Source organism: Anopheles bellator, chromosome 2 (genome assembly GCF_943735745.2).
Source record: "Anopheles bellator chromosome 2, idAnoBellAS_SP24_06.2, whole genome shotgun sequence".
In the NCBI taxonomy this organism is placed as follows: Eukaryota; Metazoa; Arthropoda; class Insecta; order Diptera; family Culicidae; genus Anopheles; species Anopheles bellator.
The window spans coordinates 34,494,520-34,522,502 of record NC_071286.1 but is presented as its reverse complement, the minus strand read 5'-3'; the positions used below and the strand labels follow the sequence as shown (position 1 = coordinate 34,522,502).

At 47.0% G+C, this 27,983-nt stretch overlaps 1 protein-coding gene across 1 annotated transcript; it reads left to right on the top strand.

Moving 5' to 3' along the window:
- The first annotated feature begins 4 nt into the window (after window positions 1-4).
- Window positions 5-27,470, top strand: LOC131209277 (leishmanolysin-like peptidase). Its single transcript, XM_058202305.1, has 7 exons — window positions 5-477; window positions 24,194-24,325; window positions 24,400-24,594; window positions 24,696-25,081; window positions 25,149-25,562; window positions 25,664-25,956; window positions 26,028-27,470. Exons 1-7 carry the CDS (start codon window positions 172-174, stop codon window positions 26,507-26,509), a joined length of 2,208 nt encoding a protein of 735 aa, XP_058058288.1. The 5' UTR covers window positions 5-171; the 3' UTR covers window positions 26,510-27,470.
- Window positions 27,471-27,983: the final 513 nt, after the last annotated feature.

The window sequence follows — 27,983 nt, the reverse complement described above, 5'->3', positions numbered from 1 at the left end:
GAATAGGACGAAACAAGGAGTATGGTGATTTGCGTCCATTATGTTCTGATCCCCGCAGTTCGGCTGGCCCGAGTGCGATGACGAAAGTGTCGTAAACGCTGGGAGAATGCCCAGGGAAGTGTGTTCTTTACACAGTTCGTAAGAAAGAAGCCTTTCGTGGGTTGCATTGTGATGAAAAACAAGTCCGACCGCACAACGGCCATTCTTCAATCGATAATGGAACCGGTCATTGCCGCGAAGGAGATGGTGCTAGGATGCAGAGAAATCAATAACCGTGCGCACTGGCGGCGGAAAGTGAAAAGAAGCTGCGACGGGCGGGCTCCCCGGCCAAGCAGTACCCAAACAGGATGCGGAAACCCTTGGAACTGGTCGTCAGTTGTCGTGTTGTGCTGGTTGTCGATCGTCTGTGGCACGCTTGCTGTGACCTCTTCCATCCACGAAGGCCACTGTAAACATGTGCATCCCAAGGCACATGAGGTGAGTGTAATATTTTAATATTTTTTTTATTCTACAAAAACTACATCTCTTAATTTGTTTCGTTTGATCCGTTGAAGCGGTTGCGACTGTGCGATGGAATTTGATTATCTACCTTAAGATCCTTTATGGCGAACGCGATCGAGTTTATCGTGTGTGATTTGGGCTCGGGTCTACCAAGACGTACCTGGTTCAGTCAATCGATCGCTTCACGAAATACTGAACGGTGGGCCAATCCGCCCGTTGGGCCTCCCCTTTATTACACTTACTGCGTGCATTGACTGCACAAATGCACCTCAGCCTGCCTCATTTTCATACGCCCCCCATCACGGAGGCCTCCGGCCATCGACCACCGCCGTCCGCCGGTTCGATGAGCGACTGCCGTCTCGTTGCAACATACTTAAATGTCACATCCAAATTCATGCTGTCTGACCATGCGGACCGGCAAACGGTGCTGCCACTGAGCCCGTTGGGCGGAGGTTTACCACCTCGTTACGTTTGACTCGGTCAATCATCATCAACAGGCGCTCAGGGGCGGCAGAAAACTTTTCACGATCAACCGATCGTATGTTTTTTTATTCATTTCTTTCGTGGCCACGTTCGACACGCAAAATGGACGTCAGTAAACCCGCAGGCTCGGGGTACTTTATTCCGAAACGCTTTGGAGCAGAGAAAACGTGGTGTGTCTGGTGATGTGGAAATGGTCAGACGATTAATACGGGTTTGAATAAGCAACGAAGGAAAACAAACAGATCGATTGAAAGAAAATCTGTTAGTTACTCAGGAAAATCGAAAAAAGAAACTGCACAGATTTATTAACTTTGTAACATGCGGTGATCTTAGGATCTGGCCATGGTTTTCACTGCACAAATACTAGCGTCGATTTGTGAATCCATCCAAACTCAACAACCCACGGTTCGATTCGTAAAGAATGTAACGCTTCCATAATTGTCCGGAAAGCTCGTGTTATTTGCGTTCTTAATCGTAGGATAAGGCATAACCTGATGATGATTGATGGTTTTTGATTCACAGACACAGAAGGGGTATTACGGATCGTTGAACTCGCTGACAATCCACGGGCTGGCTGTGCAAGGCATGCTAAATGTAGGAACCTGTGCGCAGTTTGTTGCCGCCCGCGCACTGAGACTGAATAAAATGTGGCCACTTTTCCCATGCTCGTTAGCAGCGACCCACGAGCGCGTCGAATGATGAATGAACAGTGCGCTCCCGGGGGGGGCGACAGTGTGTACTCGAGATAGGCTCGAGGACATTCTCGCGGGCCCTTAGAACAAGTTTCGTTGTGCGCACGCACGATGAGTGCCCAGCTGCCCACCTTCTACGCAGGCAAGATACGGGTTGGGCAAATTTTTGTGTCGAAAACCGTCCAAGTGATGGGAAACCATACATAAATATTTACTGCCGAGCCCACGGCTTGGAAGTACACGACAATTCCATTTGCTCCTAGAACTGGTCGTAGTTACTCGCCGCCGAAAGGTAGCTTCCCAGTGCGTACACTCTGAGTGTGCCTGAAAATTTCTCACGATAAAGACAACGACAAACGATTGTTGTTGGACCACAACATCTGGGTTCTCCTATTGCACTCTGGTCGTCGGAGTCGTCGCGTGACACGGAAGTGCTACAATGTGGTGAGGTTTAAAGCTCAGGGTCACGTTTCGCTACCGTTCGTTCACGAGGCGAGGCCCGAAGCGATGGAGACCGGCCTACTGGCCAATATACGCACCTTGGAACCACTTGCGACAAGTTGCGCCGTGGATGGTAAAGGAAGTCACTAACTGATCAACGCGATAACGAGCATGGTAGACACGACTCCATTGCAGGGACATTTACTGCCATTACGAATCGAATCGAACGCCAACAGACTGAATGCATCTAAAAATGATGCACCACCGATGGCACGTGTCGCCAAGAGAGAGAACAATCGATGTGACGGGAAACAATAATGAATTCAATGGACAATATTTATGCTGAGGAAGAGAACCCCAAGTTTGTGGCACGTTGTTGGCCACACCCTGCACTGCAGTGTCGTTTGTCCCATGATCTATTCTCACGGTGTGCGGTTGATGAAGCGCATTGCTGCGCTGGGCCTACAAAGAACCTTCTTTTTAGATCCGCAACGGGTGCAACGGGGGTTCGATTCTAGTCGGGCGTGACTTGCGCTCACGATCACCAGCATAACTGGCGATCGATCGACAAAAATGCCGCCAGTGGCACGGCAGCGATCGGCTGGTTAGTGGCACCGTCTCACGCCTTCATGCCTTCCAGCGTACCGGTTGGCAAATTTCAAACGTTGCCCTCGATCGCGCTTCGAAGGAACAAGGAACCTTTCCACACGCTCGGCCGCGAAAATGTTTCCCTTTTCTTCCTAAACTGGAGCATATAATTTGGTGAAATCGTTATGATCAAATTGTTTCGGTTGTTTTTACGTGACCTTTGGAAACAATTCGTTATGGTTTGTACAGTTTTTTTTCAAACCTGGCATCTCCCAGAGGCCCGGTCGTATATGCAGATGAAACAAGAACCAACTCCCCACACGTAGTGACGCAACCATTGCGAAGTATTTTCGGCTAGTTCAAGCCCCGGTTGAAGGGGTGCTGCTTTACTGGTTTTATTTAGGGCAACCGATCCTTTGTGGCAATGGCACCAGGAATTGGAGCCGTGCCCGCGTGAGTAACCGCATCGAACGGTTCCTGCTGTGCTATGCTTAAAAAGGTCAGTTCACAAAAGCAAGTACGGCAAAATTCAGCGTTTAGCCTTTATTTTAACTAACCGCATATTTCGTTTCACCCAAAAGTTGATTTTTTTAAACAGAACAGATAGATTAATCTTTAAATAGATTGTCCCGTAGTATAGTGATTTACATTCACCCGTGTTCGACATGAGTCGATGATTGGCCAAATATTCCTCTCGTTCGCGGTATGCATTTTAAAATCGCATTATTTATCGCAATTTATTAGTAAACGAATTTGAACTCGGTTTCAGACAAATTTCTGTTCAAGCTTGAGCCGATAACGGTTGATGGGTTCTAGTAGCAACTGTATGAAACACATGCGCTTGACGATGGCTTTTCAAGTATTTGATATACGGTTTGATCGTTGTACAATTGAATGCTTAATTGACGTCCTTAAATAAATATTTAAATATCATTGACGTCCTTAAATTAAAATTTATCGCTGCAAGGGAATAATTTGAATTCTTCTGTGATCTTTAATCTCGCTTTAAAGGTCTTTTAGGGCAAACTTCAAACCATATTAAAGGTTTCAATGAACGAAAGCAAGTTGTTCTACAATATTCACGCCATTGTGACTAGCGATTGAGACGTAATTTAACTTTAGTCACAATGTAATTTCGATCCACTAAAACTCCCTTCGCAGCATTCGGAGACTATGGCGCTGTTCGCGCCCAGATCAGTGCCTAGTTCGGGTGGGTGAAAACATAAAACAAACCGACAGCCCTCGAAAGATGAAAGGTTAACGAACGCGCCATCGAGCGACCAAGCCCAGTTGGCTCGATAGGGTGTGCCCGTGAAAAATCCGTCATCGGCAGTGTTGGTCTCGTGCCGCAGAGAAGTGGCCCGCCATAGTCCGCAATATATTTTTTTTGCACCTACTTTCGGATTCGGACCCGCGGCAGAACTCGACTCGTAAACCTTGGCGGATGACGCGGTCCCTGCGATCGATCGATTAGTGTACGGATGTTGTTGCGTCGCGTTCCATCGTCAGCTGCCAAGCCAAGAATCGGTCGGGTGTCTAAATGCATCGAAGCGTACGTTCGATTGGCGATCAAATTGGAAGCGTTTCCACTGTCCGCAATCATCCTTGACGAAGCGGTGGTCGGTTGGTTGGCCTAACCAAATGTGCGTCATTAGAGGCCAACTCCGAGCAGCCGAACCGGGACCCGGGTTACCGGTGATGGCAACAAAATGACGCCTCTTTAACGGCGAGTTTGTAGGCGACGAACCGCGGAACACGGTGTATTGTCGTGTGAATCGCGAGTCAGCGATGCTCGGCGACCACCACAGACCATGGCCGTTGGGCCCACGTCGGGAGCAATGTTGGAAAAGCGACTAGAAGAAGTGTGCAAAAGTGAAAGACCGCCATTAGCGGAGGTACCGATGCGCACACCGGCTGTTGCCTTCTTTCTGTGCAAACCGCAAGATCGGCCTGATTTTCGGTCTAGCCCCGCACGGCACGACGGTGAAAAGTAGGTTGGTCCATCTCGAGCGAGCGCCTTTGGTTGGGATTCACTTTCACGCGTCTTTATGGCGCGGGACGACTTCGTCGCCGTCATGGTCTTCGTCTGCTAACGTTTCCTACGCAGGCAACGGCTCCTCTGCTATGTCGACGATGCAGGAAACTGCATCCTATGCCTCTGCTGATGCCACGGCCGGAGTTTGTTTAATGATCGAATCGTCACTCAGTAACGCCGCGCATCGCTGAAAGATCTCCGGTTATCCGATGCGGCCTGCGAGTGGCTGCATTGACGTACTTCGGGGGTGACTTTGTGTAAATAGCCTCACGATGGCAAAAACACTCGAGTGCCGGAGCCGATGGTGTGTGATTAACCTTTTCCCGTCAGCGGAAGTTCAGCTCGACTCGACAAAGTTGTGCGTGGTGGGAAAAGAACTCAAGCCCCTCCAAGAGAGGCACCCCGAAATCGACTTACCATGACAATGTTACCATGACTTTTGAAGAAGTTGCACCGATTTGCGAAAGGTTGGAGCAATTACGATCGATTCCGTCGTCGTGTGACGATATTGGCTGTTACCGGTGTGGTGCATTGCAGAACAATCGGCACAACAACGCGTGAGTGCAATTACGGACAGCACGTTGGCGAAACAAAGTCACTGATACAGTGTTATGTCAGGTTGGTCAGGCCAGGGTTCTGCGTTCCCTGGAGATTAGGTTCCAATCTCCTGCGATCCTTGTTTGCAGTCCACTTGTTGTAGTACGCAACAAGCCGCAGAACTCTGGCAGCAGGAATGCTCAGTAATTAAAATTTGCATACAATCTGGAAGGCACACGAACGAATTGGTTCGCGGCCCTAACCGGTGGCAAGCCGTTGGCGAATTAGCTGCGAACGTGATTAAACTCGCTAAGTACACACTCGGCGGGCTAGCGAATGGCGGTTTCGCCTTGAGCAGCAAGCGATGGTTGCACTTGACATTAGGAGGCAGTCAGTGAGCTCCGACAAAAACAGCGATGGATTTTCAAGCAGCAGTAGCACCGGCGGCCGAGTGGAAGATAGGCACGTGAAGAGTTCGACTCACATTCGACACCTTGAGGTGCGCTGCAATAAGATATTTGGATGCAAAAACATCCTCCACAGATCATCGCAAGTGCGCTTTAATAACGTAGAGGCAAAGTAACACAGGAAACGGGGCGCACATACTATAACAGCCTCCTAGATGCCACAAAAGTAAACGGGTCCTAACGGGGAACGGTGTAATGTTCTCGGTGGGAGTCGTGCAGATGCCGATTCTGCTAATAAATGCGCGGTGGGCTCGGTGCTCGGGTAGGTTCTCCGACGTAACCCGTTCTCAGCGGAGAGAACGGACCGTGTAATGGCCAATCAAGGCCACCGTCTGGTCTATTATGCACGGTCATACGTACCGGCTCTCGATGGACATGATCTGTTGCGCCTCCCAAGCACCGTTTCTTTCGTTCCGTTTTTTTTCTAACTCCGAAGTTTCTGAGGTTCGCGCGGGGGTTAGTCGCGTCAGACGGATCATGTGACAGGTGTGGCTTTGGGAACAATAAATTAACACCATCGGGGCTGTCGGCAGGGTAGGGATGGCTGAAAGACCACCTGAAAGCGAACCGAGTCCTTCGAGTGCTTGATGGCGTAGATAGCTAGGAAAGATACTTAACGATTAATTGATGCTAACGGGCTTAGGCGGAGGAATGATCTAGTACAGTCTTCCGTGTTTTTTCTTTTTTTCTCCGGAGAGCTTAGTAAAGGAGTTACGATCACCGATTTTAGATATCAACCGTTCAGTTGATCTATGCGGTGTTTTTATTTAGTTATTTATTCATTTAACTAGATTCGTTTTGGAAAGAAAGGCAATGGGCATTGCAGTTTGATTGCTAACCTTCGGAGTGGTTTACAACAGTAATCACATTCCAATAACTAGGACAAGACCAACAATAACGCAAGTCAAAATTTAAATTACTTAACAACCCTGAAGTCCTTGTATGATGGATGACAGAAATTTGAGAGTAAATAGACACGTTGTAACACTCGAAACGCAAATAGCGCCTGTCTCCATGCTGTCTTCTATGCTCAAGAGCTCCATCTCTAGTAGTGATCCCTTAGTTAGGTATTTTATTGCGATCTAATAAACCTGTCCTGGTGATGACGACCTTGGTGAACGTTTTCTGAACCAACTGTAGCCTGTTAATCCCATAACGACTTCGGAGAACAAGCTAATGAAGGAAACTCAAGGTCGATCCGTTGTAACCTGCAAAGGCTTTAGAACAAGAGGGTCAAGGATGGTCGCTTGATAAACGTAACATAAAGCTGATTATAAGCTATTTTGTAATAGCAATTGTAATTTTACAACGACACACTACGACGCTAAGATTATTCATATCAATAAAACAAATAGTAACGGACCAAGATTATCACGTTGTGGGACATCTGGGAGACGCTTTAAAAGCTCTATGCTATCAGATACGGCTATGCGCGCTTTTCAAACACTAATGATGCCGAAATAATCGTTTGTTATTCTCTCTTTTCTTCTGCACAGGTAAATATGCTGATGTTTCGCACCGTGACAGAAACACACAGTGGTCGTACTGTCCAGGAATTCTGCCGAGGGAGTGCCCGAGTGGGGCGCGCGTTTTGCTTCATCGATCTAGCGCGTTCAGCATCGTTTAGCATTCGCCATGAATTGGCGTCATTATTGCCGTCCACCGGGGAGATCGCTTACGGGTTTATGGGTGGGAAAAACTGACGTTTCTTATGCTTCCCTTCTCGCGCGATGAGGAAACGCTGACAATGGGCCCCACTGTGCCGTATGATGGCCGTAATATTCCAATCAACCTCGTGCATCTTGCGATGTGCCGAGCGGCGCCGTATGTGACTGTAAAAATTCTTCATCTTCCCGCCTCTCGCCAGTTCGTGACGACGTCAACGGGAAGCTAGGATAATCAATAGGCCTATGCTGCGTCAACCGGACCGTGCCAAGTATGATTAACGGAGCCGTTTACTCATTTTTGAACTCTATCGAATGATGATGGGCTGTTCATTGCGGGCCTAGACAAGAGATTAAAAATACGGACTGGAAACCCCCGGTGCATTATGGACTCGCTGGTCACATAATCAGTTGCGTATGAGCAACTCCACACAATGTGCTCTTTTGAAGACCTTCAAGACGATATGAGTCACCGACGCGCGTGATTCAATTGAGATTCACGTTTTCTCTTTCGGCCAGCGATACTTGTGATCGACTTCTGCAACACAGAACTTCTGCCTGCGATTGCCTGCTAGAGAAAGTGTGGGCTGGGTTGGCGTATGTGTTGCTCTCCGTGTGTCTCAATGAGTTTCGGCGAAATTTACATACGCGTGTGTTGCGATTCATCGTCTCAAGCACGTGAACTGGTAATCGAGAAACAATGCTACGCACATCGAGTTGCACAACGATGACGAGTGACGGATAAGAAACAGTTTATCGAAACTTACGGCTCGACGGGACACATCATGACTGAAACGCACGGCAACTGTCAGAGATCCTTCGACGCGGTTCGCGAAAGTGACGGGCATGCGCGAGCGCGCGCGCGCGAACGCAACCGTGTGATCCTTTCGTCGATTTATAGCGCCTTCGTGGCGCATCCACTTAACCCAAAACCATCAATACAACAGTTGCGCTACACGTGCACTGTCTCCCAATCACTACTTACGAGACATTGCCAATGGCCCTCGTCGATCGAGCGGCGCTGATGGTGGCACGTGACGAATGAGCGGTTTACCTTCTCACATGAAGCCATCGCGAATTTGATTTTGCGTGTCGCTTATTTGTTCGCCCAAAGGCCGGTAACAGTACCTTCCACTACGTGGCCGCGACCAATCTGGCCAGCCTACACGTCGAATCGAAAGTCTATCGGTAGGCTTGCAGTAGTGTGGTGGCAAATGGTTCAGCAAGTTCCTAGGGAATTACGTTAGTAGGGTGCATGCAAGGAACGACGACAATCGGTAGCAACGCGGCTAATGGTCATCGGTGCTCGTTATGTAATGCCGGCAAAAAAGGAACTCCGGCGGATGTTGCACAAATTTGCGTAAAATTTTCCCAACGCAAACTGCCTCCAATTGGCCATTTTATTTGCCCCCAAACAATGCTCAATGATGTGTCGTGAAATAATTCTTGCAAACGAGGCCAACATATGCGCCGGCCCGTGCCAGATTTCGTACTCCTTTCATAGTCGATCCAATGTGGAAATTTAAATAATTTGGTACGAACATCAAATTAATGGAAAACAAAACCTGTGTCGTTAAGCCAGGCGAGCATGCTTAGCACCATCCCGGAGCATGTTCTACATTTTTGGGGCCGGATGTTGAACAACCGCCAGTGTCTCGAACGTGTACGCTAACAACCGGGGGAATGCTTTGTATGCTCACTCTGCTGTGGGGTGGATATGTGCTAATAGGGCAGGCCACACGTACCCAGCCGCTGCATTCTCTCCACTCATTAGCAGCATTAAGCGCATATTACGCGCGTGTCGGTCGAAAAGTGTTTCAATGTCGAAGGGACCCACAAAAACTGTGAAACACTTTCGTTTTCCTTCACGTTACGGCCGTTTGCCCGCGGGTGACTGAAAGCATCTCGGATGAGATTAGAGGTGTTGTTTCGTATATGACCGGGCTCCGACCGATGGGCAAAGGAAGGTTGTGCTCGGTCGGTACTCTCTTTTTGTGTCGATCCACCAAAACTCGTTTAACAGCCCACTGAAACGGTGTGGTTAACAAATCGGTTTTGAATTTTATTTTGGGCCACAGAGTGTTACACCATGTAAGGATGTAATATAGTATAACAAGGGTTTTTTGCATACTCTTCGCAATAAATCAGGTTTTGCTTCGCGTCTTATCTGTAGTCAAAGGCGTTAAATATTGACTTCCCAGTGCTCGATTGCTAGTGACTGGTTTATTGGGAGACATATGGGGCTTAATCCTCGGTTTTAATCGAGGCTTATGGTCTTAATCTTGGACATATGGGCGTAATCCGAAGGTTTTAATCTACATTAAAGCGAAAACTGATTAACATGTCCACATCGTGGAAATAGTTATTCGTGCAATGTTTCCTTCTGTAAGTTCATGTTATCGCACGTTAATACTACTGAAACTAACTGTTTGGAGCATAAATGAAACAAATATACTAAAATGTTACTTGTCTTATTTCTCGCTAATTCGTTAAACATTGGCTGTAACGTTCTGATCCTCACCATAATTGAAGACATATAGACGACGATTCGCCTGGGCTATAATGAAAATTTCTATTTGTAGTTTTGTCCCAACAAAAACGTCCAGAATTAAATTCTTTGAATCATCAAACCAATAAAACACTTTTAGAAATAAAGTTGAATCTCCGGATTGAGTTGTTATGCCCACAGCCACGTTCGCAGTTTTATGATATTATTTGAATTAATATCAATAGCAACAAACATAAAAACGTATAAAAATGTCTCTTTGTTGCGTGTCTCGTGGGATTGGAAGGAAATCGTCCGTCATCAACTTCTAAATGGTTTGAGCGAAGCATTTACAAAGACGTGACAGTTTTACCAGATTGAATAATGTCTAGTTTCATTCGATATTCGAGGGATCGTAAAACGAATAGGTAAACTAAAATGTTTTTTAGTTTAGTTTAGTTTAGTTTTAATGTTCCAAACTAAAATAACTGAACTAAACCAACTAAACTTTTATGAACTAAACATTGAATGTGTCTAACTACGGTTGTTCTAAAGCGTGATTTAAATTTCTGTCCTTTCTGTTTTCGAAATCTTGTTTAAGCATTTATGCCCAATATATCATTGGCAATCAACACGAGTTGTTGCCTATTGAAATTTTCGACAAACGTAGGCATATTCGCTGGTCTAAACGACCGATCGCTGCGGTGGTATCGCAGTAATTTGCTTCTCACCTTTCGACCTACGATTCTATGTTGCAACGCGATCACGCTCGCACGTACGTTGAAAGGAACCCTTCAAACCGTTGGCGGCTGATTGCTTCTTCTGGAGGTGAAGCTGCTGGTACATTTTTGCTGCATTTCTTCATCACCGTTTTCCCATCGGTAAGTGGCGGCGCAACGCATCTGCTACACATTATTATCTCACGGGCAATAAAGCTTCGCTAACTAATCGATTGGCGCAACCGAGCCACGTGCAGTCACGTGGTTGGTTGTGAAGATGCACTGAACCCGGGAGACGCTTAGATGCGAGGATCTGTGTGAACGCCAGCGCAAACCTCGCGGTCTCACCAATGTGTCGTTCTCAGCGTGGAACAGTGAATGGGGACACATTCACCAGCTTTGCCGCTTATGAAGTAGTTAAGATCGTCTAAAAAATCGGAGGACAGACTTCATTGCTTTAATTTGTATTTGTATTTGACGTGAGAACGATAGAAGGGAATGTAAACCCACAAAATCAACTTGTGACACCCAAAGCCAATGGTAAAGTGACACCAAAAGCCAATTATCCTTCATGAAGGTGCACCTGAAAAGAGAGAGTACACCGTTTCGCGACGCACCGGTAAACCGATCATCATCGTGATCAACATCTGCGTCGCGGGACGTCTTTAAACATGATCCCATTGGCCCGGATAAATACTATAATTATCCTAAACGCGCACGTTAATTGCCCTCTGATCGAACCGTTTCACCTTTGGGCATTCGAATGCAGAAAGGTAAACGATGGCCACGCCTCGTCAACTTGTTCCCGTATGTGGCCCTTCGCCGGTCTTTGAACTGCATCGGCAGCCGTTCTGCGTCCGTGCGTTCGGTGAAAGTCTTGGCATCTTGGGCAGTTTCTTAACGTAATTTATTGACCAACGTGGCAAGGTCAGCCAACGAACGACCCACCGTTCGCGATGTTAATGATCTCCGGACAGGAGGCGTAAAACGTGGCCAATGGGAACTTCATCCACTTCCGCACCGGGCTGACATTTTGTCGGCTTTTAGCGAAATGTTAGCTACTAAACTTTGGTGACCACTGGTTGTGCTGCGCCCCGCTATGCAGGCGATAATTCACGAACCACGAGCATCGGGAGCTGCGAGGATAGATTGCGCAAAATGTCAACAACAGGAACGTAACCGGCTCGAGAGACCTTTCGGAAGAAGAACTTTCCAGCGGTAGCAGGTTGTTGTCACTCCGGTCCGGTTAGGGTAGGGCCGGCAACCGACAGCGACGGCGGGTGATGGTGAGATTGAGTAATTGAAATAAGTCATCAGCGCACAGTGTGGGCAGGCTTCAACGGTACTTTTGATTGATTTAGACGCCAGGGTGTGGTGGGTCGAGCGTTACATCGCTCGGGTGTAGCATAACACAGATTAGTATGCTTGCATTCCCCACTGTCGCCGGGTGTGGCATTTGGGCAACTGATTTGCATACCAATGTCTAACCCGGAGGGGCAGGTAGGTGTCGATAGCAACTTAGTAGTCCTCACCTGATCTGACTGCAGTCGGGGCGGGCGCCAATCGTAATATCTGCATACAGAGTAGTCACCTTGCATCGGGATTTGGTAATTCCGATTGGAGACTCGCAACGATCGTATAGTCGTGCTCCTCTTGTAATTACAACACATTTACTGCGAGCATCGTGTCTGGCAAGTTGATAAATGTGAAACCAGAGGTTACTCAATCTTCGATCACTAGTGCTCCCGATTGTGCAGTCAGCAGTCTGCGTGTGTAGAGGGACCCGCTTGTTGGATACATAGTTGGAATGGAACGCCACTAACCTTGATGTTACATTGATTAGGAAAACGACTAACGCCCGATGTTACGTGGCGTGGCAACCGCCCAAGTGAGGGTTGTTTGTTCCTTGGGGCGATACCCACGGCAGGGAGAAGGTGGACCCTTCCCTGGAGTCGTTCATCATCACGTGCGTGTTGTCACCGTCGGCTCGATAATGATTTGATAGTAAAGTACGGCTCAGCCTGAACGAATCAGAAATCCGGTTTTGCTCAGCATCAAAATTGGGATATGACTGAGAGACAGAGCAAAGAGAAAGAGAAAGAGTAGTGTATATTTCGGGGAAGGCTGACGTAACAACGACCAATTGACACCGAACGATCCCTGTGAAGCTCTGTCAACTCAATGCAGTGCACGATTCAGATGCGTGTGTGGCGGGGCAGCTCATCACGGCACTGTTACGTTGCATGAGTTAATTCGCATTTGACAAACAAATTGCACGAGCAAATTGGACCCAGAAGATCAAATTCTTGAATGTAATTTACAGTTAGGTTCTTTCGGTTGGTTTTGGTTTTGGTGGCTGAAAGGCGCTTGCTACCGTATTTGAGCCAATATTGTCGAATGGGAGCTCAAAAACTGGTTATTTCAGACTATCATTCTTGTGAAATTGTTTCAACAATCTCAATCTCATTTAAGTAAAATTTTTTGTGTTTGAAAAAGAGCTTGAGCTCGAGAGGAAGGAACCCTTTCAAAAACTAAAGCATTACCACGTTTTTGCGACAATTTATGTTTCTTATATGTTAAGTAGCTTCTACCACACATAAACTGAAGAGAGCCGAAAAATAGATTAACAAAACTTCCTTCCACGAAACATCAGTAAATTGACATAAGACCGATCAATAATAAATAAATTGTGACGATAATGTTTGCAGAATATTAGCTAATTCAAAAGGTATTCGCGGTTCTGATTCTGACCTTAACAACTGATTAGCTGGTTAGAAAAGTGTGATAGTTTTAAAATCATACCACAAGCTTAAAAAGGTTTATATAGAAGTTTGGAGAGGAGTTTAAATGCTGCAAAAAATCGCTAAAAATCGTATCGTTGATTTGGTTATGTTTTAAACACCTTTAATACAAAATATTTATCACTTTGTGGTCGGCTGGTCGGCGTATAAATGAAGGTGAAGGTAATCTGAAGTTTACAGATAAACCCTCAAACCCTTCATGGAAATTAATTACCATATGTGTAATTTAATCTACCCGCAGTAAACAGAGGGGAACAAATATTTTATACAGTAAAACTTCATATCTATGTCCCGAAGAAAATTATTATGTCCCACATAACCAATAGGGACCAGTCATAACACTTCAATTTGTGGGCCATTGTGCGGACCATCGATGTGTGGAGATCCTTTACTTGCGCTGGGCGCTATGTTAATCGAAAACTTTCTTTCCGTTTTACGCCATCCAAATATAAACCGACCAAGACTAATGTGGTGCGAGGCGAGGCGAGGTCCGCTAATAGCGATATTATTCGTACAACGGCAACGATCTTCGCTAGCACTTGTGGAGCGACCGGAACAGTATGTTTTCTATTTTGCACAAACCGGTTAGCGCCCGAGACTCCGAGTCTCTCCGAGGTAGAGGCGCTGAAAAAGGCAATATGCAAAAATGCAAAACTTAAACGCAACAGCGCTTTTGGTGGACCCGTGGCCAATGTCTTCATTCCCGTAGCCCCGTACCAGGGCTAGGGATCGATGGCGGTTGGTGCAGCGCGATGGCCACCTCGCGAGATCACTATGCAAAATCGCACACCGATAGGTCCCTTTTGGTGCACTCATCAGATGGAAAGTGCATGCGTTTTCTCCTGGGTCTGGGGACCCATCCTGATCGCGGCTCCTTTCACTCTCTTCGGGCTGTCAGTCGTGGTTTATGCGGATTTGAGAAACCCTTGGCCACTTAACGCCCAGTAACAAGGCAGCAGAGTTACGGGCGGACTTGAGGGTGATTAACTGATTGAACTCCCAGCACGTTTACTGAACGCATCACTTATCGGTAGTCAGCCGGCGATGGGTTTGGACGATGATCGATTGGAAGACATTTCGCAAGTACGCAAGCCGGTGTGTGCTCGTGGTCATTATCATAAAACATGATGCCGCCGGCCCGTAGTGTCACTGCAAGTCGACATCGGACCCTGGTACGTGAGGTCGACACCACACGTGGTAGGGTGGCCTGTGGTTAGGCATATAGTTCGACCTATTGCAGAATATCGGTGCTGAGGTGTGCATGCCAAAGTGTGTCAATCGTGCATCGCCGGGTGAAAACACAAATAGTATCTCCCTTGAAGCTCCACAGCCCTGGTGATGTCACGATCTCTCTACTTCTCGACTATGACCCATCGACATACTTCTTTCCGTAGAACATCTGCTACCAAGAAACGTGATTGTCCTTATCGGTGGGAACGAACGTAAGCAAGCAGGAGTTGGTGGGTGTTTTACGTGGGTTCATGACAAGCAATTAGCATCGTAGTACATTGGCGTGTTTATCCAGCAATCGCAATGCTTCCAGCTTATCCTGATGATTGAACTATTTCGATCCATACTAGACTTCTTTTTGAAGCATCAATTTTCTGAGTATACTGCATAGGCGTGCCTAGGAATTATCTAGAAAATGAACTAGAAAAAAAGGAGCGAACTACAAGAAAAACTCTAGAACCCCAATGAAATGTTTCTGAACACCTACAGATTGTTCGTGACTGCATATTGGCCGACCTGTGAACTGAGTGAACTGAGCATACTGTTTTCCAACACGAATAATCCCGCAGACCATCTCGCAGTTCCTCCCAGTTGAAAGTCACCGTAACGCAGGTCGGCAAAGAGTGCACCGAGGAAGTTCTTTGTACACCCCAAACCGGCTGCCATTAACGATCTGGTAAGATTTGCGATCGACCGATCGCTTGAAATTGTCCAACGAATCAGGACTGGCGACGCCACTCCGTCCGGTAGTTCGTCTGCGTCTGCCGCCGATTTGGTAACGCACCAACCATCGACCGGATCCATGACGCTAACCTTCGGCCCCGCTGTGGTGATACTTCGTGGGCCCGTTCCCTCGTCTTATGGCCGCGATGTACTCTGTCCGCCGTGACGGGTGGCTTGCCAAACGCGCGATTGTTTGATTTGATTCGATCGGAGCGGGGATCGTTCGCGGTGTGCGCGGCGTGCAATTATGCAACCTCCAAACTTGCACGGCCGATGATGGCCGACGATCGATGATTGCGGATTGCGGGAATTATCGGAGTTTAGAATCAATCATTAAGCCATCATCTTTTGATGGGGATGATGGCGGGTACCGCAGTGATCAATGCCAAGACTCTCCACTCTCGCGCCGGCCCATTCCGGAGCCATTTTTGGCGCTGCGGCTTCGGCAACACGTCTCGTGCGATGGCGTGACGGTGGAAATAAGAGAATGACGGCCTGAAATGGTGTCTTCCAAGAGCCCAGTACGCCGCATAATGCCTGTCGGAGTACGCGTGTACCTTGGGAGTATTACGTCTGGGAAATGAAGTTTGGAGGTTTGTCTTTGTTGTTTTAATTTTTTTTCGCTTGCATAATCTCAGTTCATTAGGTCGACCACCGGGAAGCAGGGAAATTATAGCGACATAAATATGTAAACAAATATCTCGAACGTGGAAATTAGCCACATTTCACACGAGACTAGAAGTACGAGTAAAGGTCCCAAGCCATCACAGATCATAAGATGCGTCAAACGAGTCCCCGTGTCATCGTGTCAAGATCTGACCATTTCTTCGTGTTGATCAATTGATGTGAGAAATTAACATGACGCGGTACCAACAATGGGACGCCTTCACGTCACAGTACGTCAGACACGCCACGACGGAGACGAAGAAGCCACATTCGAAATGATGTCGCGAAGATGTGTACCCCAAAAAGAAACTCATCCGCCTCGGCGGCTTCCGTTTTTTTTGCAACTCGCCCATGTGGATCGAGTGAAGTCCGTACACAGAGTTGCGCCTGACGGCGAACGGAATTGTTGTGTACGGTAAATATTATTTATGTGCAAACATGTGCCCGGCTGCGGTGCCGTGCGTGAAACGCCACCGGCTGGGCTGGCCTCCAGCTGCTGCGATCTTTGGGTAAAAGTTTTTCTCTCCATCTGCTTGCGTTTCCATAGTTCGCCAACGAACAGTGATTTGTAGTTGGAAACGACATCCCGTCCTTTTCATGCCTAAATTAATAATGATGCTTAAGTGGAAAATTCGTACATTCCGTTCAGCACTTTGGTGTCTTACTGCCGGCCTGCGAGACACAAAACATTGTTGCATCTCTCGCGGACGACCTCTCCAGAAATGCAACTGCGCAACGTCTGCTGCAGAGATTTGCTGCTGCAGTGCAGTGCGCGGTATGTAGTGCCCATGAATCAGATAATTGCCGGACCTGAGTTTATCGCGCAACCCGACACAACTCGCCACGGCAACTGCGGCCCGTTAAACCACCCAGCAACCTTTCCGGAGCGATTCACGGTGCGAAGGGAGAGCATTCAAACAAAAACCGACACATCATGGCATCAAACCGGAAACACTACTTACAGCGAGCCGCGGTAGGTTGTAAGTGACAAGATAAACTGAAGGGTGTAAATCATACTTGAGGGAGCACACCACCAGTCTCGATGATGAAGATGAACGATGTTATACGTCAATACGTCGGTGTGTGTTCGTTTTCTTGCGTATCGGGCTCTCGGAGCAAGCGGGCGGGTTTATTGGGTACTTGCGCAACGATCATCTCCACGTGGTGGCAACGAGCACCCCTCTAATAAGGTCCAAATCGTCCGAGGGGGGTTGAAAAAATCAATCAAAACCGCGCAAGAGCAAGCGCTTTCTCTTTGTTTCCGAAAGCGGAAAAAAGTGTTCCACTGTTCTCAACCCAAAGCCGACCTTTCGGACCGTGCTTGGCGAGTGTGTCGATTGTTTAAATAAGTTGTGTTTTTCTTTAGGTATTAAAAGTGGTGCTTTTTTGTTTAAATATTTTTATCACACATTCGCAGCTTCTTGAAATTAAAAAAAAATGATTCAATCGTTCGACTTCCAGCCAAATTCCTGCAAAAGCTGCAGGAAACTAGGCCATGCTATACTTGGTGAGAGATAACAAAAGGTACTACTAATTGTTTATCCTTCTGATGATTTTGGAATAAAATTGATAGTATCCCCGAAGTACCGAGTGCCTTTCTGTCAGTATTACTCAGTCAAACATCACAGCCTTCGGTTGGTGACTAATTTGAATATTTTCACCACTACTAGCGGAATAGTACCGACGACTTCTGAGGGTACGGATCGGCTTCAGAGCTTGCTAACCTTTTCGTTTCGGTCGCTGGCTTACACAGCACCCAAAAAGTCTTTTGCATCCCACCGAAACGACTCCGTTTTGGGTGGGACTCGAAGCCCGGAAAACAAACGAATGGACCAATTCAACCGCAGGAAAGCGCAGCACCGGAGCAGCACCCTGAAAACCGGCCAAGCGCAGCGCAAGCCAAAACCAACTTTCGCAGCCATCATCATCGCGCCCACACGTTGCACACTCGGGCTCCAGCATATCGGAATGGCACGAAAACCGCAAACTCTAATCTCATTCCGGTTGAATTAATAATTCAAAAATTAAGACCAAAAACCAATAGAGAAACGGTTCGCAACTTTCTACTGGTCGCACCATCGCTGGGCACCACCCGGCGGTATCTTGGCACCTTCGATAGCCGGCTGGAGCGGACCTTTAACGCGTGCTCGGCTTCCCTGGTGTTTCGATCCTTGGGTGACGGAAGCAAGACCAGCTCTGCGCGGAACGGAACGGACCGTGGTTGTTTTTTGCGCGCGAAAGTGCAAAACCGCAAAGAGCAGTGGGCGACCATTGTGAGTTTGCCGGCAACTGTTCCGTTCCGGTGGCCTAAGAGATTGCCGAGAGAATTAAGGACACGCCACTATTTAAATGCCAACCCAGATCCCCAGTGTTGGCTACTGTTGGACTTTTGTGATGGCGAGGAACCTGTTTCCGGTATGAAGTTCAGAGCCGACTAGCGGTGCCGTATTACTTCCGAAACACACAAATCCGACGTTGGCCAGTTTCGAATAAACTAACCAACATCCATTAGGTGGGGCGGCCCACGCAAAAATGCGTTCGATCAGTTCAGGCAGTAAAGTGATGGGTGTTAACGATAACGACGACTCCTCCGTTCGTCAACCACTGAATTGGCGCCCTTTTCCTGTAGAAGTGCGCGAAGTATGCCCGGTGCTTGTGATGTATCAGCTCGGCTGCCGCTATCAGCTGCGAACGAGCCGTAACAGCATAACAACATGGTATTTCACTTTCGCTGATCCCGCGCCATGGTGAGCTGTGGCTACCGGGGTGCCTGCCGGTCATCTCACCTACATTGGTTTTCATTTTCACTTTTATCAGCTTTCTCAATTAGTTCGCGGGAGAAATTATTGTGGTTGCCATAGCCATAAGAGCGAAACTGACGCCAGATGATTGGCTGCGCGCCAGCCTTCGGCACGAAGAAAGTTCCCTCGAGAGTACGAGCTGGTTGAATAGCTTATCAGCATTTTATAAACGGGTTCTATTAAGTTTGGCGGGATGTAGAAAACCGTTGCGAGTTGGGTCCGTGGTTAAGCGTCTCAAGATTATGCAAATAAATCGCATCGCATCGTTTGTATATAGGTTTCGGTTCTCTAGAATTAGCTTCATTTATTACTGCTTGGCACCTCGCCTAACATTATTATTGTATTATTAAAATGATATATCATCGTGCTGTATCGTGACATAAATTAAAGGCGGAAAAATGTTCCTAATATTCCTTCTAAATGTTGCTAACCAGCCGATCCCAGAAACTTTTTCCCGTTCTGCGCCAAAAAATCAGACAAATTAAGTAAAATAAAGTAAGTCTCGGTTTTCGGATAAATTCAGCCAAATGTCAGTTGAACAGATGGTGCTTGGTTAATTTTTTTTTAAATATTCGATGTCCTGTTCGAACTAAACAATGAGCGATTTAACACACAATCAAGCAGAAGAAACGAAACAATAGCCGGACAGTGCACAGTAGTTTGGTTGCACTTATTTGTTGGTGGATACGTAAATAACATGGCCCAATATTGGAAAACCGCACACACAACCGGCATGGGGTGACCGGCATTTGCCCCCCGCCGGGTGCCGTATGCGCCTTGGGGCTCCCTTTCACACCACCAAATATTGACACACTGATTGACCCGAGTGATCGATCCATCCCGCCGCTGTAAGTAAGCCGTGGCCAACTTTCAACGGAACGCCAACGGACCCCCAAAGGTGGTCCGCTATTCGTTCCACGGGCGCAGTTCCGCGAGCATCTTGCGCGGCTGCCCGTGGAAAAGTCACGCCATGACATAACCGAATGTCGGTCACAATGGGGCCCTCTGGGGCCGGAGCGGCTTGCGGCGGCGGCGGGTCTGGGAGCGGGGAAACAATGACAGCCGCGTGACAGTTTACAGCAAGCCGCCTCGATGGCCCGCAGTTCGTGTTTCCGTTCCTTCGCTGCCTTCGAGCGCTGGTCTCTGGAGACGTGCGCGGTGGTGGAGAAAAAACTGAAGCAAAGCCCGAAAAAAGTGCATGCCTCCGGCGGGCCGATGTTGGCTTGCTTCACTAGTAGAAACCCTGGTCTGGCCCGCCAGCAGCTCGCGTACGGTTCATTTGCATCGGCGCAGGTTTTGGATTTCTCGCGCTCTCCGTGGCCATTTCCCATGCCCAACTCACCTTTGGCCCCGGCCAAGGGGGCTGTGGAGGGTTGCGCACCGGGCACCATTATCGGGCTGCAATTTCGCGGAACCATCAGTAGGTTACGGGCATGCAATCTGTCGCCCGGCCGGGTCTCTCCAACTTGGGCGCACTCACTTGGCGTTACATCATTAAGCATCTTCGGTGGTCATGACAACGAACGTGCGGCTGTTAGGTGATGATCACCCGGTGTGGTGCCTCTTCTAGTACAGCCGAGTGGTTCCCAGTGCCACCTCCAGCAATGGGTCGGTCGTCAGCCAGCACAACTTCCACGGCGAGCCCTTCTTTGGCCGTCCGCTTCCTTTTCAAACACACTTCCTCATTGTTCCGATAGCTGCCGTCTGCCAGGACGTGGCCGGGTTGAGTAGTGAACGGCAAACGATATCAACTGGCCAACATGGTGACAGTTGAATAACAAGCGCCTCGGACCGTAGGAAGCCAACCGCCAACTCGTGGTGAATTTGTTTTATTAACAACGACCAACAACGGTTCCGTTTAGCGTTGTTCGATACTGAAAGGCTGATTGTGGAAGGCATCTGACATCTGCACGATACCTATTCGAGCCGCTGCTAATGATGTGCAGCATCGCTTATTATTTTATGGCCTCACACACAGTGTGACTACTTTCTCATGCTGTTTGCCCAGTCACTTCTTTGCGTCACGAGAAAAGAGGAAAATATACTCCGGTGCGTTGTCTAGCCAGAAAGGATCATAAAACCGGCAGTGAGCTGGCAGCGGATCGGCGGGAATCATCGAAGACACTTGGCATTGAAGAGGAGGCGCAAGCATTTATGGTTTAATTAATGTTCCTCGTTCATCGCATTCAGTTTTTCTTGAAAAACGGTTCATTATTCGCCCCACGACCGTTACGTGCACGTTAGTCTCGCAACCCTACTGAGAAGGATCGATTGATTGAGTCTGATAGCGCCATCTCATTGAGCAAAGAATCACTTATTTGTGCCCACTTCATGGCAGGCACGGTTTGCGTTTTTGCGCTGCAAAAACAGTGTCGCTTTTTATGCGAGACACGTCTGTTCAATCAATAACCGGCATGAGCTAATTTAATGTACATAAAAACCCATTCATCCCTCATCTGTGTCTCACTGCTCCCGAAGCGCGTACCTTTGTGATCCCTGCTTGTGATCGGTGCTAATAGCGGCCAAGGCAAAAAACAATGCCGAACATTATTGAGATTGTTCCGCAGGCGCCAATCCTAATCCTAACCCATTCCAATAGCTGCACGGCACTTGGACTTCGTTCAGTACTTTTCGTTTTGCGCTCTGCAACGACATATTGCATAAACCGGTTAAGTCCGTGGGGCGCGTGGCACCGAACATTCACATGGCCCCGGCCGGGTCGAGCATGCATCACCTGGCTGCGAACTACAGAAGCCAAACGAACAACCACAAGCCGTTCGAGTTGTTTGGGGGGCCTCAGCCACCAGGGCTTTGGCAACGGAAGAATTGGCGTTCGTTTATTCGGGGAAAATGTAGCCCCGTTTTGGTGACGCTCGGTTAAAAACTCGATGCGTGAAAGTTAAAGGTGGAATATTTAAAGAACGGAGTTTTTAAATAGGTTTCGACGTGCGCTAAAATCGGGAAAGGATATTGCTAGATACTCGGGTGTGGCTTGGCGTGGCATGGCGGGTTGACCATGAAATCGGTGTGAGGCTCGCAGGCGTAGTATGCTCCAGTAACCGTCACAGTTTTGCTTACGCGTTCCGTCACGAACGGTGTGACGGTCAAGTTCGAGAAATCGCTGAAGCATATTAAAATGGAGTTAACAAAAAACAACGGCGACCGATCTTTGTTGTCTGCAATAGAAAAGTGTTGGAAACAACTTTCACTCATCCACCGTACGATGGCGGGGCCAGTCCATCACTCTGTACTATAAAAAACGGAGCTGCACACCGGCTATTGTGAGTCAGATGAAATTGATTTCTTATCACTTCCTGCTCCACGTGCGTGTGGTTCGGTAATGATAATTCACCTTTTTCCACTTCAATTGCACCATCGATCACGGGCATCGGCATGGGCTGGGAACAAAGGTAAAACTGTAAAAAACCGTTTTTTACTTTACTTCGAAACGGAGAGGCTTCAATGCGTTCGTAACCACCACGTGGCACGGTCGATGGCGGCATCAAACGTCAATGTTGCACTTTCGCTATCAGCGCTTTCGTAATCGGAAGTTTTTGGGCTTTTTTGGTTGGTATCATCCGCTTCCGCCAGCGATTGAAAATTATTCATTTCCACGAACGTCGTTATGTGTCGGGCGTTAATTGACGGCGAAATGCTGGCGAATCGCTATTTAATTCAACCAGTTTAACCACCTATTTTGAGGTATTATATTTGGTCCGCTTTTAAGAAGTTAATGTTGTCAGCTTTTGACCGGTTTGTGATGTTGATACATTTATAAATTTGGACTTCTTTTGCCAGCATAATATTCAATGGCGGCCAGGCGACATGCAACTGCATGTATTACATCATTAAGCCTGACGTACGTACAGTGAAACAGAAATAGAAGGAGCAACAACCTGAACAATACAAATACAAAAACTGTGTCGATTGCGTGCATAAAACCGAATAAACCGGTACTCGTTGCCATAGTTGTCCTTCAGCTGTGACTGACGTAATGCATCCTATCTCTCAAAACTGTGACAATATGCAGGTGTGGTTTACCGAAATTAATCACTCCTTTCGTTGTCCGAACGGAATGAAAAGTTGTATAAAAGGTAGCAGTTTTTTGGTTGCTAAAAGACTACAAGTATAAAAAAAAATGTTCGCACACAATATACTATGCTTGTGGTGTAAAGAAAAGATTCGATTAACAATATATGCTGTATGAGTAATGTATGAAAAATATCCCAATTCCAATCGTAACTCTCAACTAGTACGAACATCTGTCCCTAGTCAAGCCACGGTCGAAATTGGATGGAAGTTGATTAATTCACCGCCAGTCTCAGTGCCGTTCAGACCCGTGCTGGCTGATGATCGATATCAGCTGTCTCTGCTGGGACCACCAAGAATCGTGACCTAATAGCAAAGGTTCACTTTTTGTCGGTCACAGCCTTGGTCAAAAGCCATATGTTTTGCGATGCAAAAAACGACCCAATTGCGGTTGTAAAAGGGGTCGTAAAAGGAATTACTTGGAAGGCCCATAGAAATGAAATAATTAAATTGTGCACTGCTAACACTTCCCCAAAAGTAGTTTCATTTCAAAACAACATAAATCACGCTAAGTCTTCAAATTGGATTTCGAACATCGAAATCAGTTCATCTGAATTATCGAAAATAAAACAAAAAATCAATTATTTGGCTTTGCTCTGACCTGCTCACTTTCTTGGAGGCCTATTTAGGTAAGAATCAACCATATTGACAGCCAACGGTTCCGTTACTTTGATAAAGATAAGAACGACAAGACTGAACTAAACTAGTAATGGCTTTCCCATTAGCTTGGATAATGGCCTAAAAACGCTGAAGTTTACCGGTTTCAGTTTTTATAACCGCGATTAACCAAAAGCAACATGATCAGTTCCGACATGCAGTGGAAAAAAATAAACTCAAGGTTCGCGTGCTTGCCGAATTAAATCGGTAACCCGAACGACGAATGCCTGTTGTTTTTATTTGTCGATTGATGCGATATCTTTTTTAATAAATGGTCCAGCATTTGTGAAATGCTGGTTGCCCATTGCCGAGATAGAAACACCATTATCATTTGTCACTGTGAACGTATCTACCGTAATCTTAGAAGGAAAGTAGCGCATGATCATTTAGGAGTAAATATTAAGCCTCGCCTCTCTTCGCTAAGTCTGCGAAATCGTAACGTGAAAAAATGGAAGCTTTCGGTTATGTTTATTTCTAGTATTTGCCGTTATTTGTTTAGTCTGCCGTTATTTGATAATGAAGGAAAAGCTCATAGCATAACATGCAATTTTTATATATGTTATATTTTAACTGTCCCGACTCATACTATATTGACGTTCGATGCTTTCTTCCAGGTCATTCATGGGGTACAACTGGAGCCGCTTCACGTGATACGAAAACGTAGCGTCAGCCAAGCGCTGCGCATATTAATTGTCTACGATGAATCGGTCTATCGGCTGGACACGGATAAGTTTTCTCTAATAAATGTAAGCCTCGAAATGCTCGCTCAGGCAATCTCATCTTCCCTTAACTGACGCTGACGCGTTTCTTTCTAATGCAGAACACGATTCTACCGGAAGCCGTCCGTTTCTGGGAGCAAGCGCTGATGGTGCGTCAGACGAAAGAGGTCATACGACTGAACCGGAAGTGCGAAAGCAGTCAAGTGTTTGTTAAAAACTCCATGACCTACTGCATAGATTCCTGCAAGCCCGTGACGCTCTGTGGCGAGGTGCAGGTGCCTCCCGATCACCTGGACGTAAGTACAATCTGGCGAAGGGAAGGGCGATGGCGACAAAAATCTGGCGAAGGGAATGGAATAACATTATCGACCTGATCTTGACTCCGTCTCGTCTACAGGTGTGCCGTGTGTGCAACTCGACTGGCCAAGATTGTCACGAAGACGCTAATACGACAGCCGGACCGGGAATTTCAAACGCCGATTTCATATTCTACGTATCTGCACTGCAGTCGGAACGCTGCCATAAGGGACTAACGGTTGCGTATGCTGCTCACTGTCAACAGGAAGCTGCGTTAGACCGTCCAATCGCTGGTCACGCGAATCTTTGTCCAGACAGTATCAGCACCAAGCCGCAGGAGCTGCAAACATTGCTGTCCACCGTTAAGCACGAGATTCTGCACGCACTAGGATTTTCGGTCAGCTTGTATGCCTTTTTTCGGGACGACGACGGAAGCCCGCGAACTCCTCGTAAACCGGACACTGGCAAACCGTACTTGAACGAAAAGTAAGAACCTCGGGTTCGGGGTGCATTCGATGAAGATCATGTAATTCCGCATTCGTTTGGTTTTCAGGTTTCAAATTCATCAATGGAGTGACGACACTATCCGAAAGGTAGTCCGAACAGACTGGGCAGTCAGAGGCGGCACAATCAATCGGACTATCGATATGTTCGTGACACCCCGAGTAGTAAAGGAAGTGCGTGACCACTTTAGCTGCCAGAAACTCGAGGGAGCAGAATTGGAGGATCAGGGAGGCGAGGGTACCGCACTGACGCACTGGGAAAAGAGGGTGCTTGAAAATGAGGCCATGACAGGAACGCACACACAAAGTTCGGCTTTTTCGCGCATTACGCTCGCCCTGATGGAGGACTCCGGGTGGTATAGGGCGAACTACAGCATGGCATCTCCGTTGACGTGGGGTCGAGGGCTTGGCTGCAATTTTGCGATGCGCAGCTGCAAGGACTGGATCACCTCCAATACAGCAAGGTATAAAGGAATCGTTTTAGATCAGGGAAATGTTCCTCGACTGTAATCTTGCAGTTTATCATCTTCACCTTTTTTCCAATATAAATTGTTATCATTTTTAGGGGCCGTTCGATTCATCCGTTCTGTGTGAAGGTAAAACGGGATCCGCTCCAAACGGAATGTACCGACGATCGAAGTTCGGTCGCACTGTGCAACTTAGTGAGCCATCATACACAGCTGCCAGCACAGTATCAAAACTTTGACTCTCTTGCTTACGTGGCGACCGGCGAAGAGGGATACTTCGGTGGGTCCGTTTCGCTGGCCGACCACTGCCCTTACATTCAAGAGTTCACGTGGCGCAGCAAAAACATCGTAGTGCGCGGGTCGCAGTGTCAGTTCGAGGACAACAATCCGAGTAAGTGAACGATTGGCAAATGGCGTTAACCACACTCGATCGAAGTTTAATATATGAATTGGTTTTTACAGAACCTGAGAAAAACTTTGCATTGGAGTCTTATGGTCCCAACTCGAAGTGTTTCGATCACAGCGAGAGCATGTGGGAAGAACGCTCATGCCGCCAGACGCGGGAGTGGCAACACTGGGGCTCAGGCTGCTATCAGTATCGCTGTGATCGCGGACGGTTGCACATAGTGATAGCGAACAAATCGTACGAGTGCTTCTTTGCCGGACAAAAGCTCACCGTTCAACTGATGGCCGAAGGGTGGCTACATCGCGGTGCCGTCATCTGCCCTTCGTGCAAGGAAGTTTGCAACAGTGAATTCGAAAGCCGCGGTGAGCGGTGCAAAGTTAGCGAGGATGCTCCTCCGAACAGCTATTATCCCAGGGATGAGCTAAAATGCAGCTCGGCCCTCGCGCAAAAACAACACTCTACAGTGTTACTGTTAATGGTGTCACTATTATCATCGGTGCTGGCGACCGGCAAAAGTGTTTCGCACGCATTGAGCTAATCATGGTTAAGATCCTTAGATGCTGTGCACTGTAACGGATTGGAATTTCCAGTTTCCTTAGGTCGATTTAACAACCATTTCATGCATGTGATAATATCATTCCCCGGCGTTGGTCCCGCAAAACGCCTCTAAACTAGGGAAACGAGTGTTTCCTGTGTGTATATATAAAGTCGTTCAACGCAGTTAATCTAGGATAGCATATTCTTGACGTCCCCGGATCGATACACAATAACAAATATGCACTAAGTTACGGCATCCATCACTTCGTCGAACAACCGCACTGAACGAATTGCGGCCGGTTTGTGTATTGAAACCAGTCTGTACCGATAAGCCTTAAGCGCCGCAGAGCTACGATGTGATGCATCAGCCGCTGTTTTAAATTTGTAGATAAACGGACAAACAAGAAGGTGCATATTACAACGCACGATATGAGTACCTTATTCGACTCGCAAATCAACATTCCGACAGTTTTTTGTACTGCTGTTTAGGGATCCAAAAGTTATACTTAGGAGTTAGAACTAACTAACTGATGCATCTGGCTGTTGCACAGTAAAACAAAGGGAGAACTTCACTAAGGTCATCATAATTACACCGCAATGATGCCTCTGTTCCATTTCAGCGCTGAACCAGATCCCCAAATTCGTCCATTCTTACTGTAGCGCGGAAGTGACGCGGAATTTACAACATCACAAAAACTGCCAAAGTTATTCGTTGAAGTGTATTCTTATAGAGTTTTGTTGAGGAATGGCAAATGATTCAACTTGTTATTTGCGCGTAAATTATAGTATTATGTCGAGCATACCACAAACAAAAAACCAGCAAGAAATTTGGTTTGCCAAGGTTTTTAATTATTTTGTTTCGGTTTGTTTGGTCGAATATTTTAAGTGTATTAAAAAAGAGTGCGAAGAAACCCTGGTGTTAAATTAAGGCTACGAAATGCATAATAAACCTTTGGTAAATAATGAAATGAAATGATTTTTTTTAAACTTTTGTTGTACCGTTTTGGATATATAACGATGTTCAACATACATGCTTTTCTCCCATTCGATTATCCGTTCTAAATAGTCCCAGAATTTGCATTGAAATGATTGTTCGAACGTTTCTTTAAATCCTCTCAGTATGGAGACGTAAAGTTGAACTAGCTATTTCCTATAACGCCGCAAATCTAAGTTCTCGTGGCAAATGCATTAGTTGAGCTATATTCACTTTTGCAATCAAAGGATATGTGGCTATTCTTCTTATACATAAAAGGCAAATTGCGTTGGGTCGACCGTTGTACGTCACCATTTCCATCGATCAAATTCATCTAGTATATAAAGAAGTCCGAATGGGAATTGGATCCTCAGACAGGACCTTTGCCCTGAGACTGCGAGAAAAAAGAAGAAGAAAAAGTGCATACACGGCCCGTACGCATGTGTGCGTGTGGTTTTGTTGCTTTTGACATTTCAGCTGTCAAACGCGACACTTTCGTTTG

Bases quoted from the DNA above. Each gene is read 5' to 3' on its own strand.
- LOC131209277 (XM_058202305.1), top strand. From the start codon at position 172: ATGAAAAACAAGTCCGACCGCACAACGGCCATTCTTCAATCGATAATG. The intron at 24,326-24,399 runs GTAAGCCTCGAA...TTTCTAATGCAG, and splicing joins ATAAGTTTTCTCTAATAAAT to AACACGATTCTACCGGAAGC. The intron at 25,957-26,027 runs GTAAGTGAACGA...TGGTTTTTACAG, and splicing joins GTTCGAGGACAACAATCCGA to AACCTGAGAAAAACTTTGCA.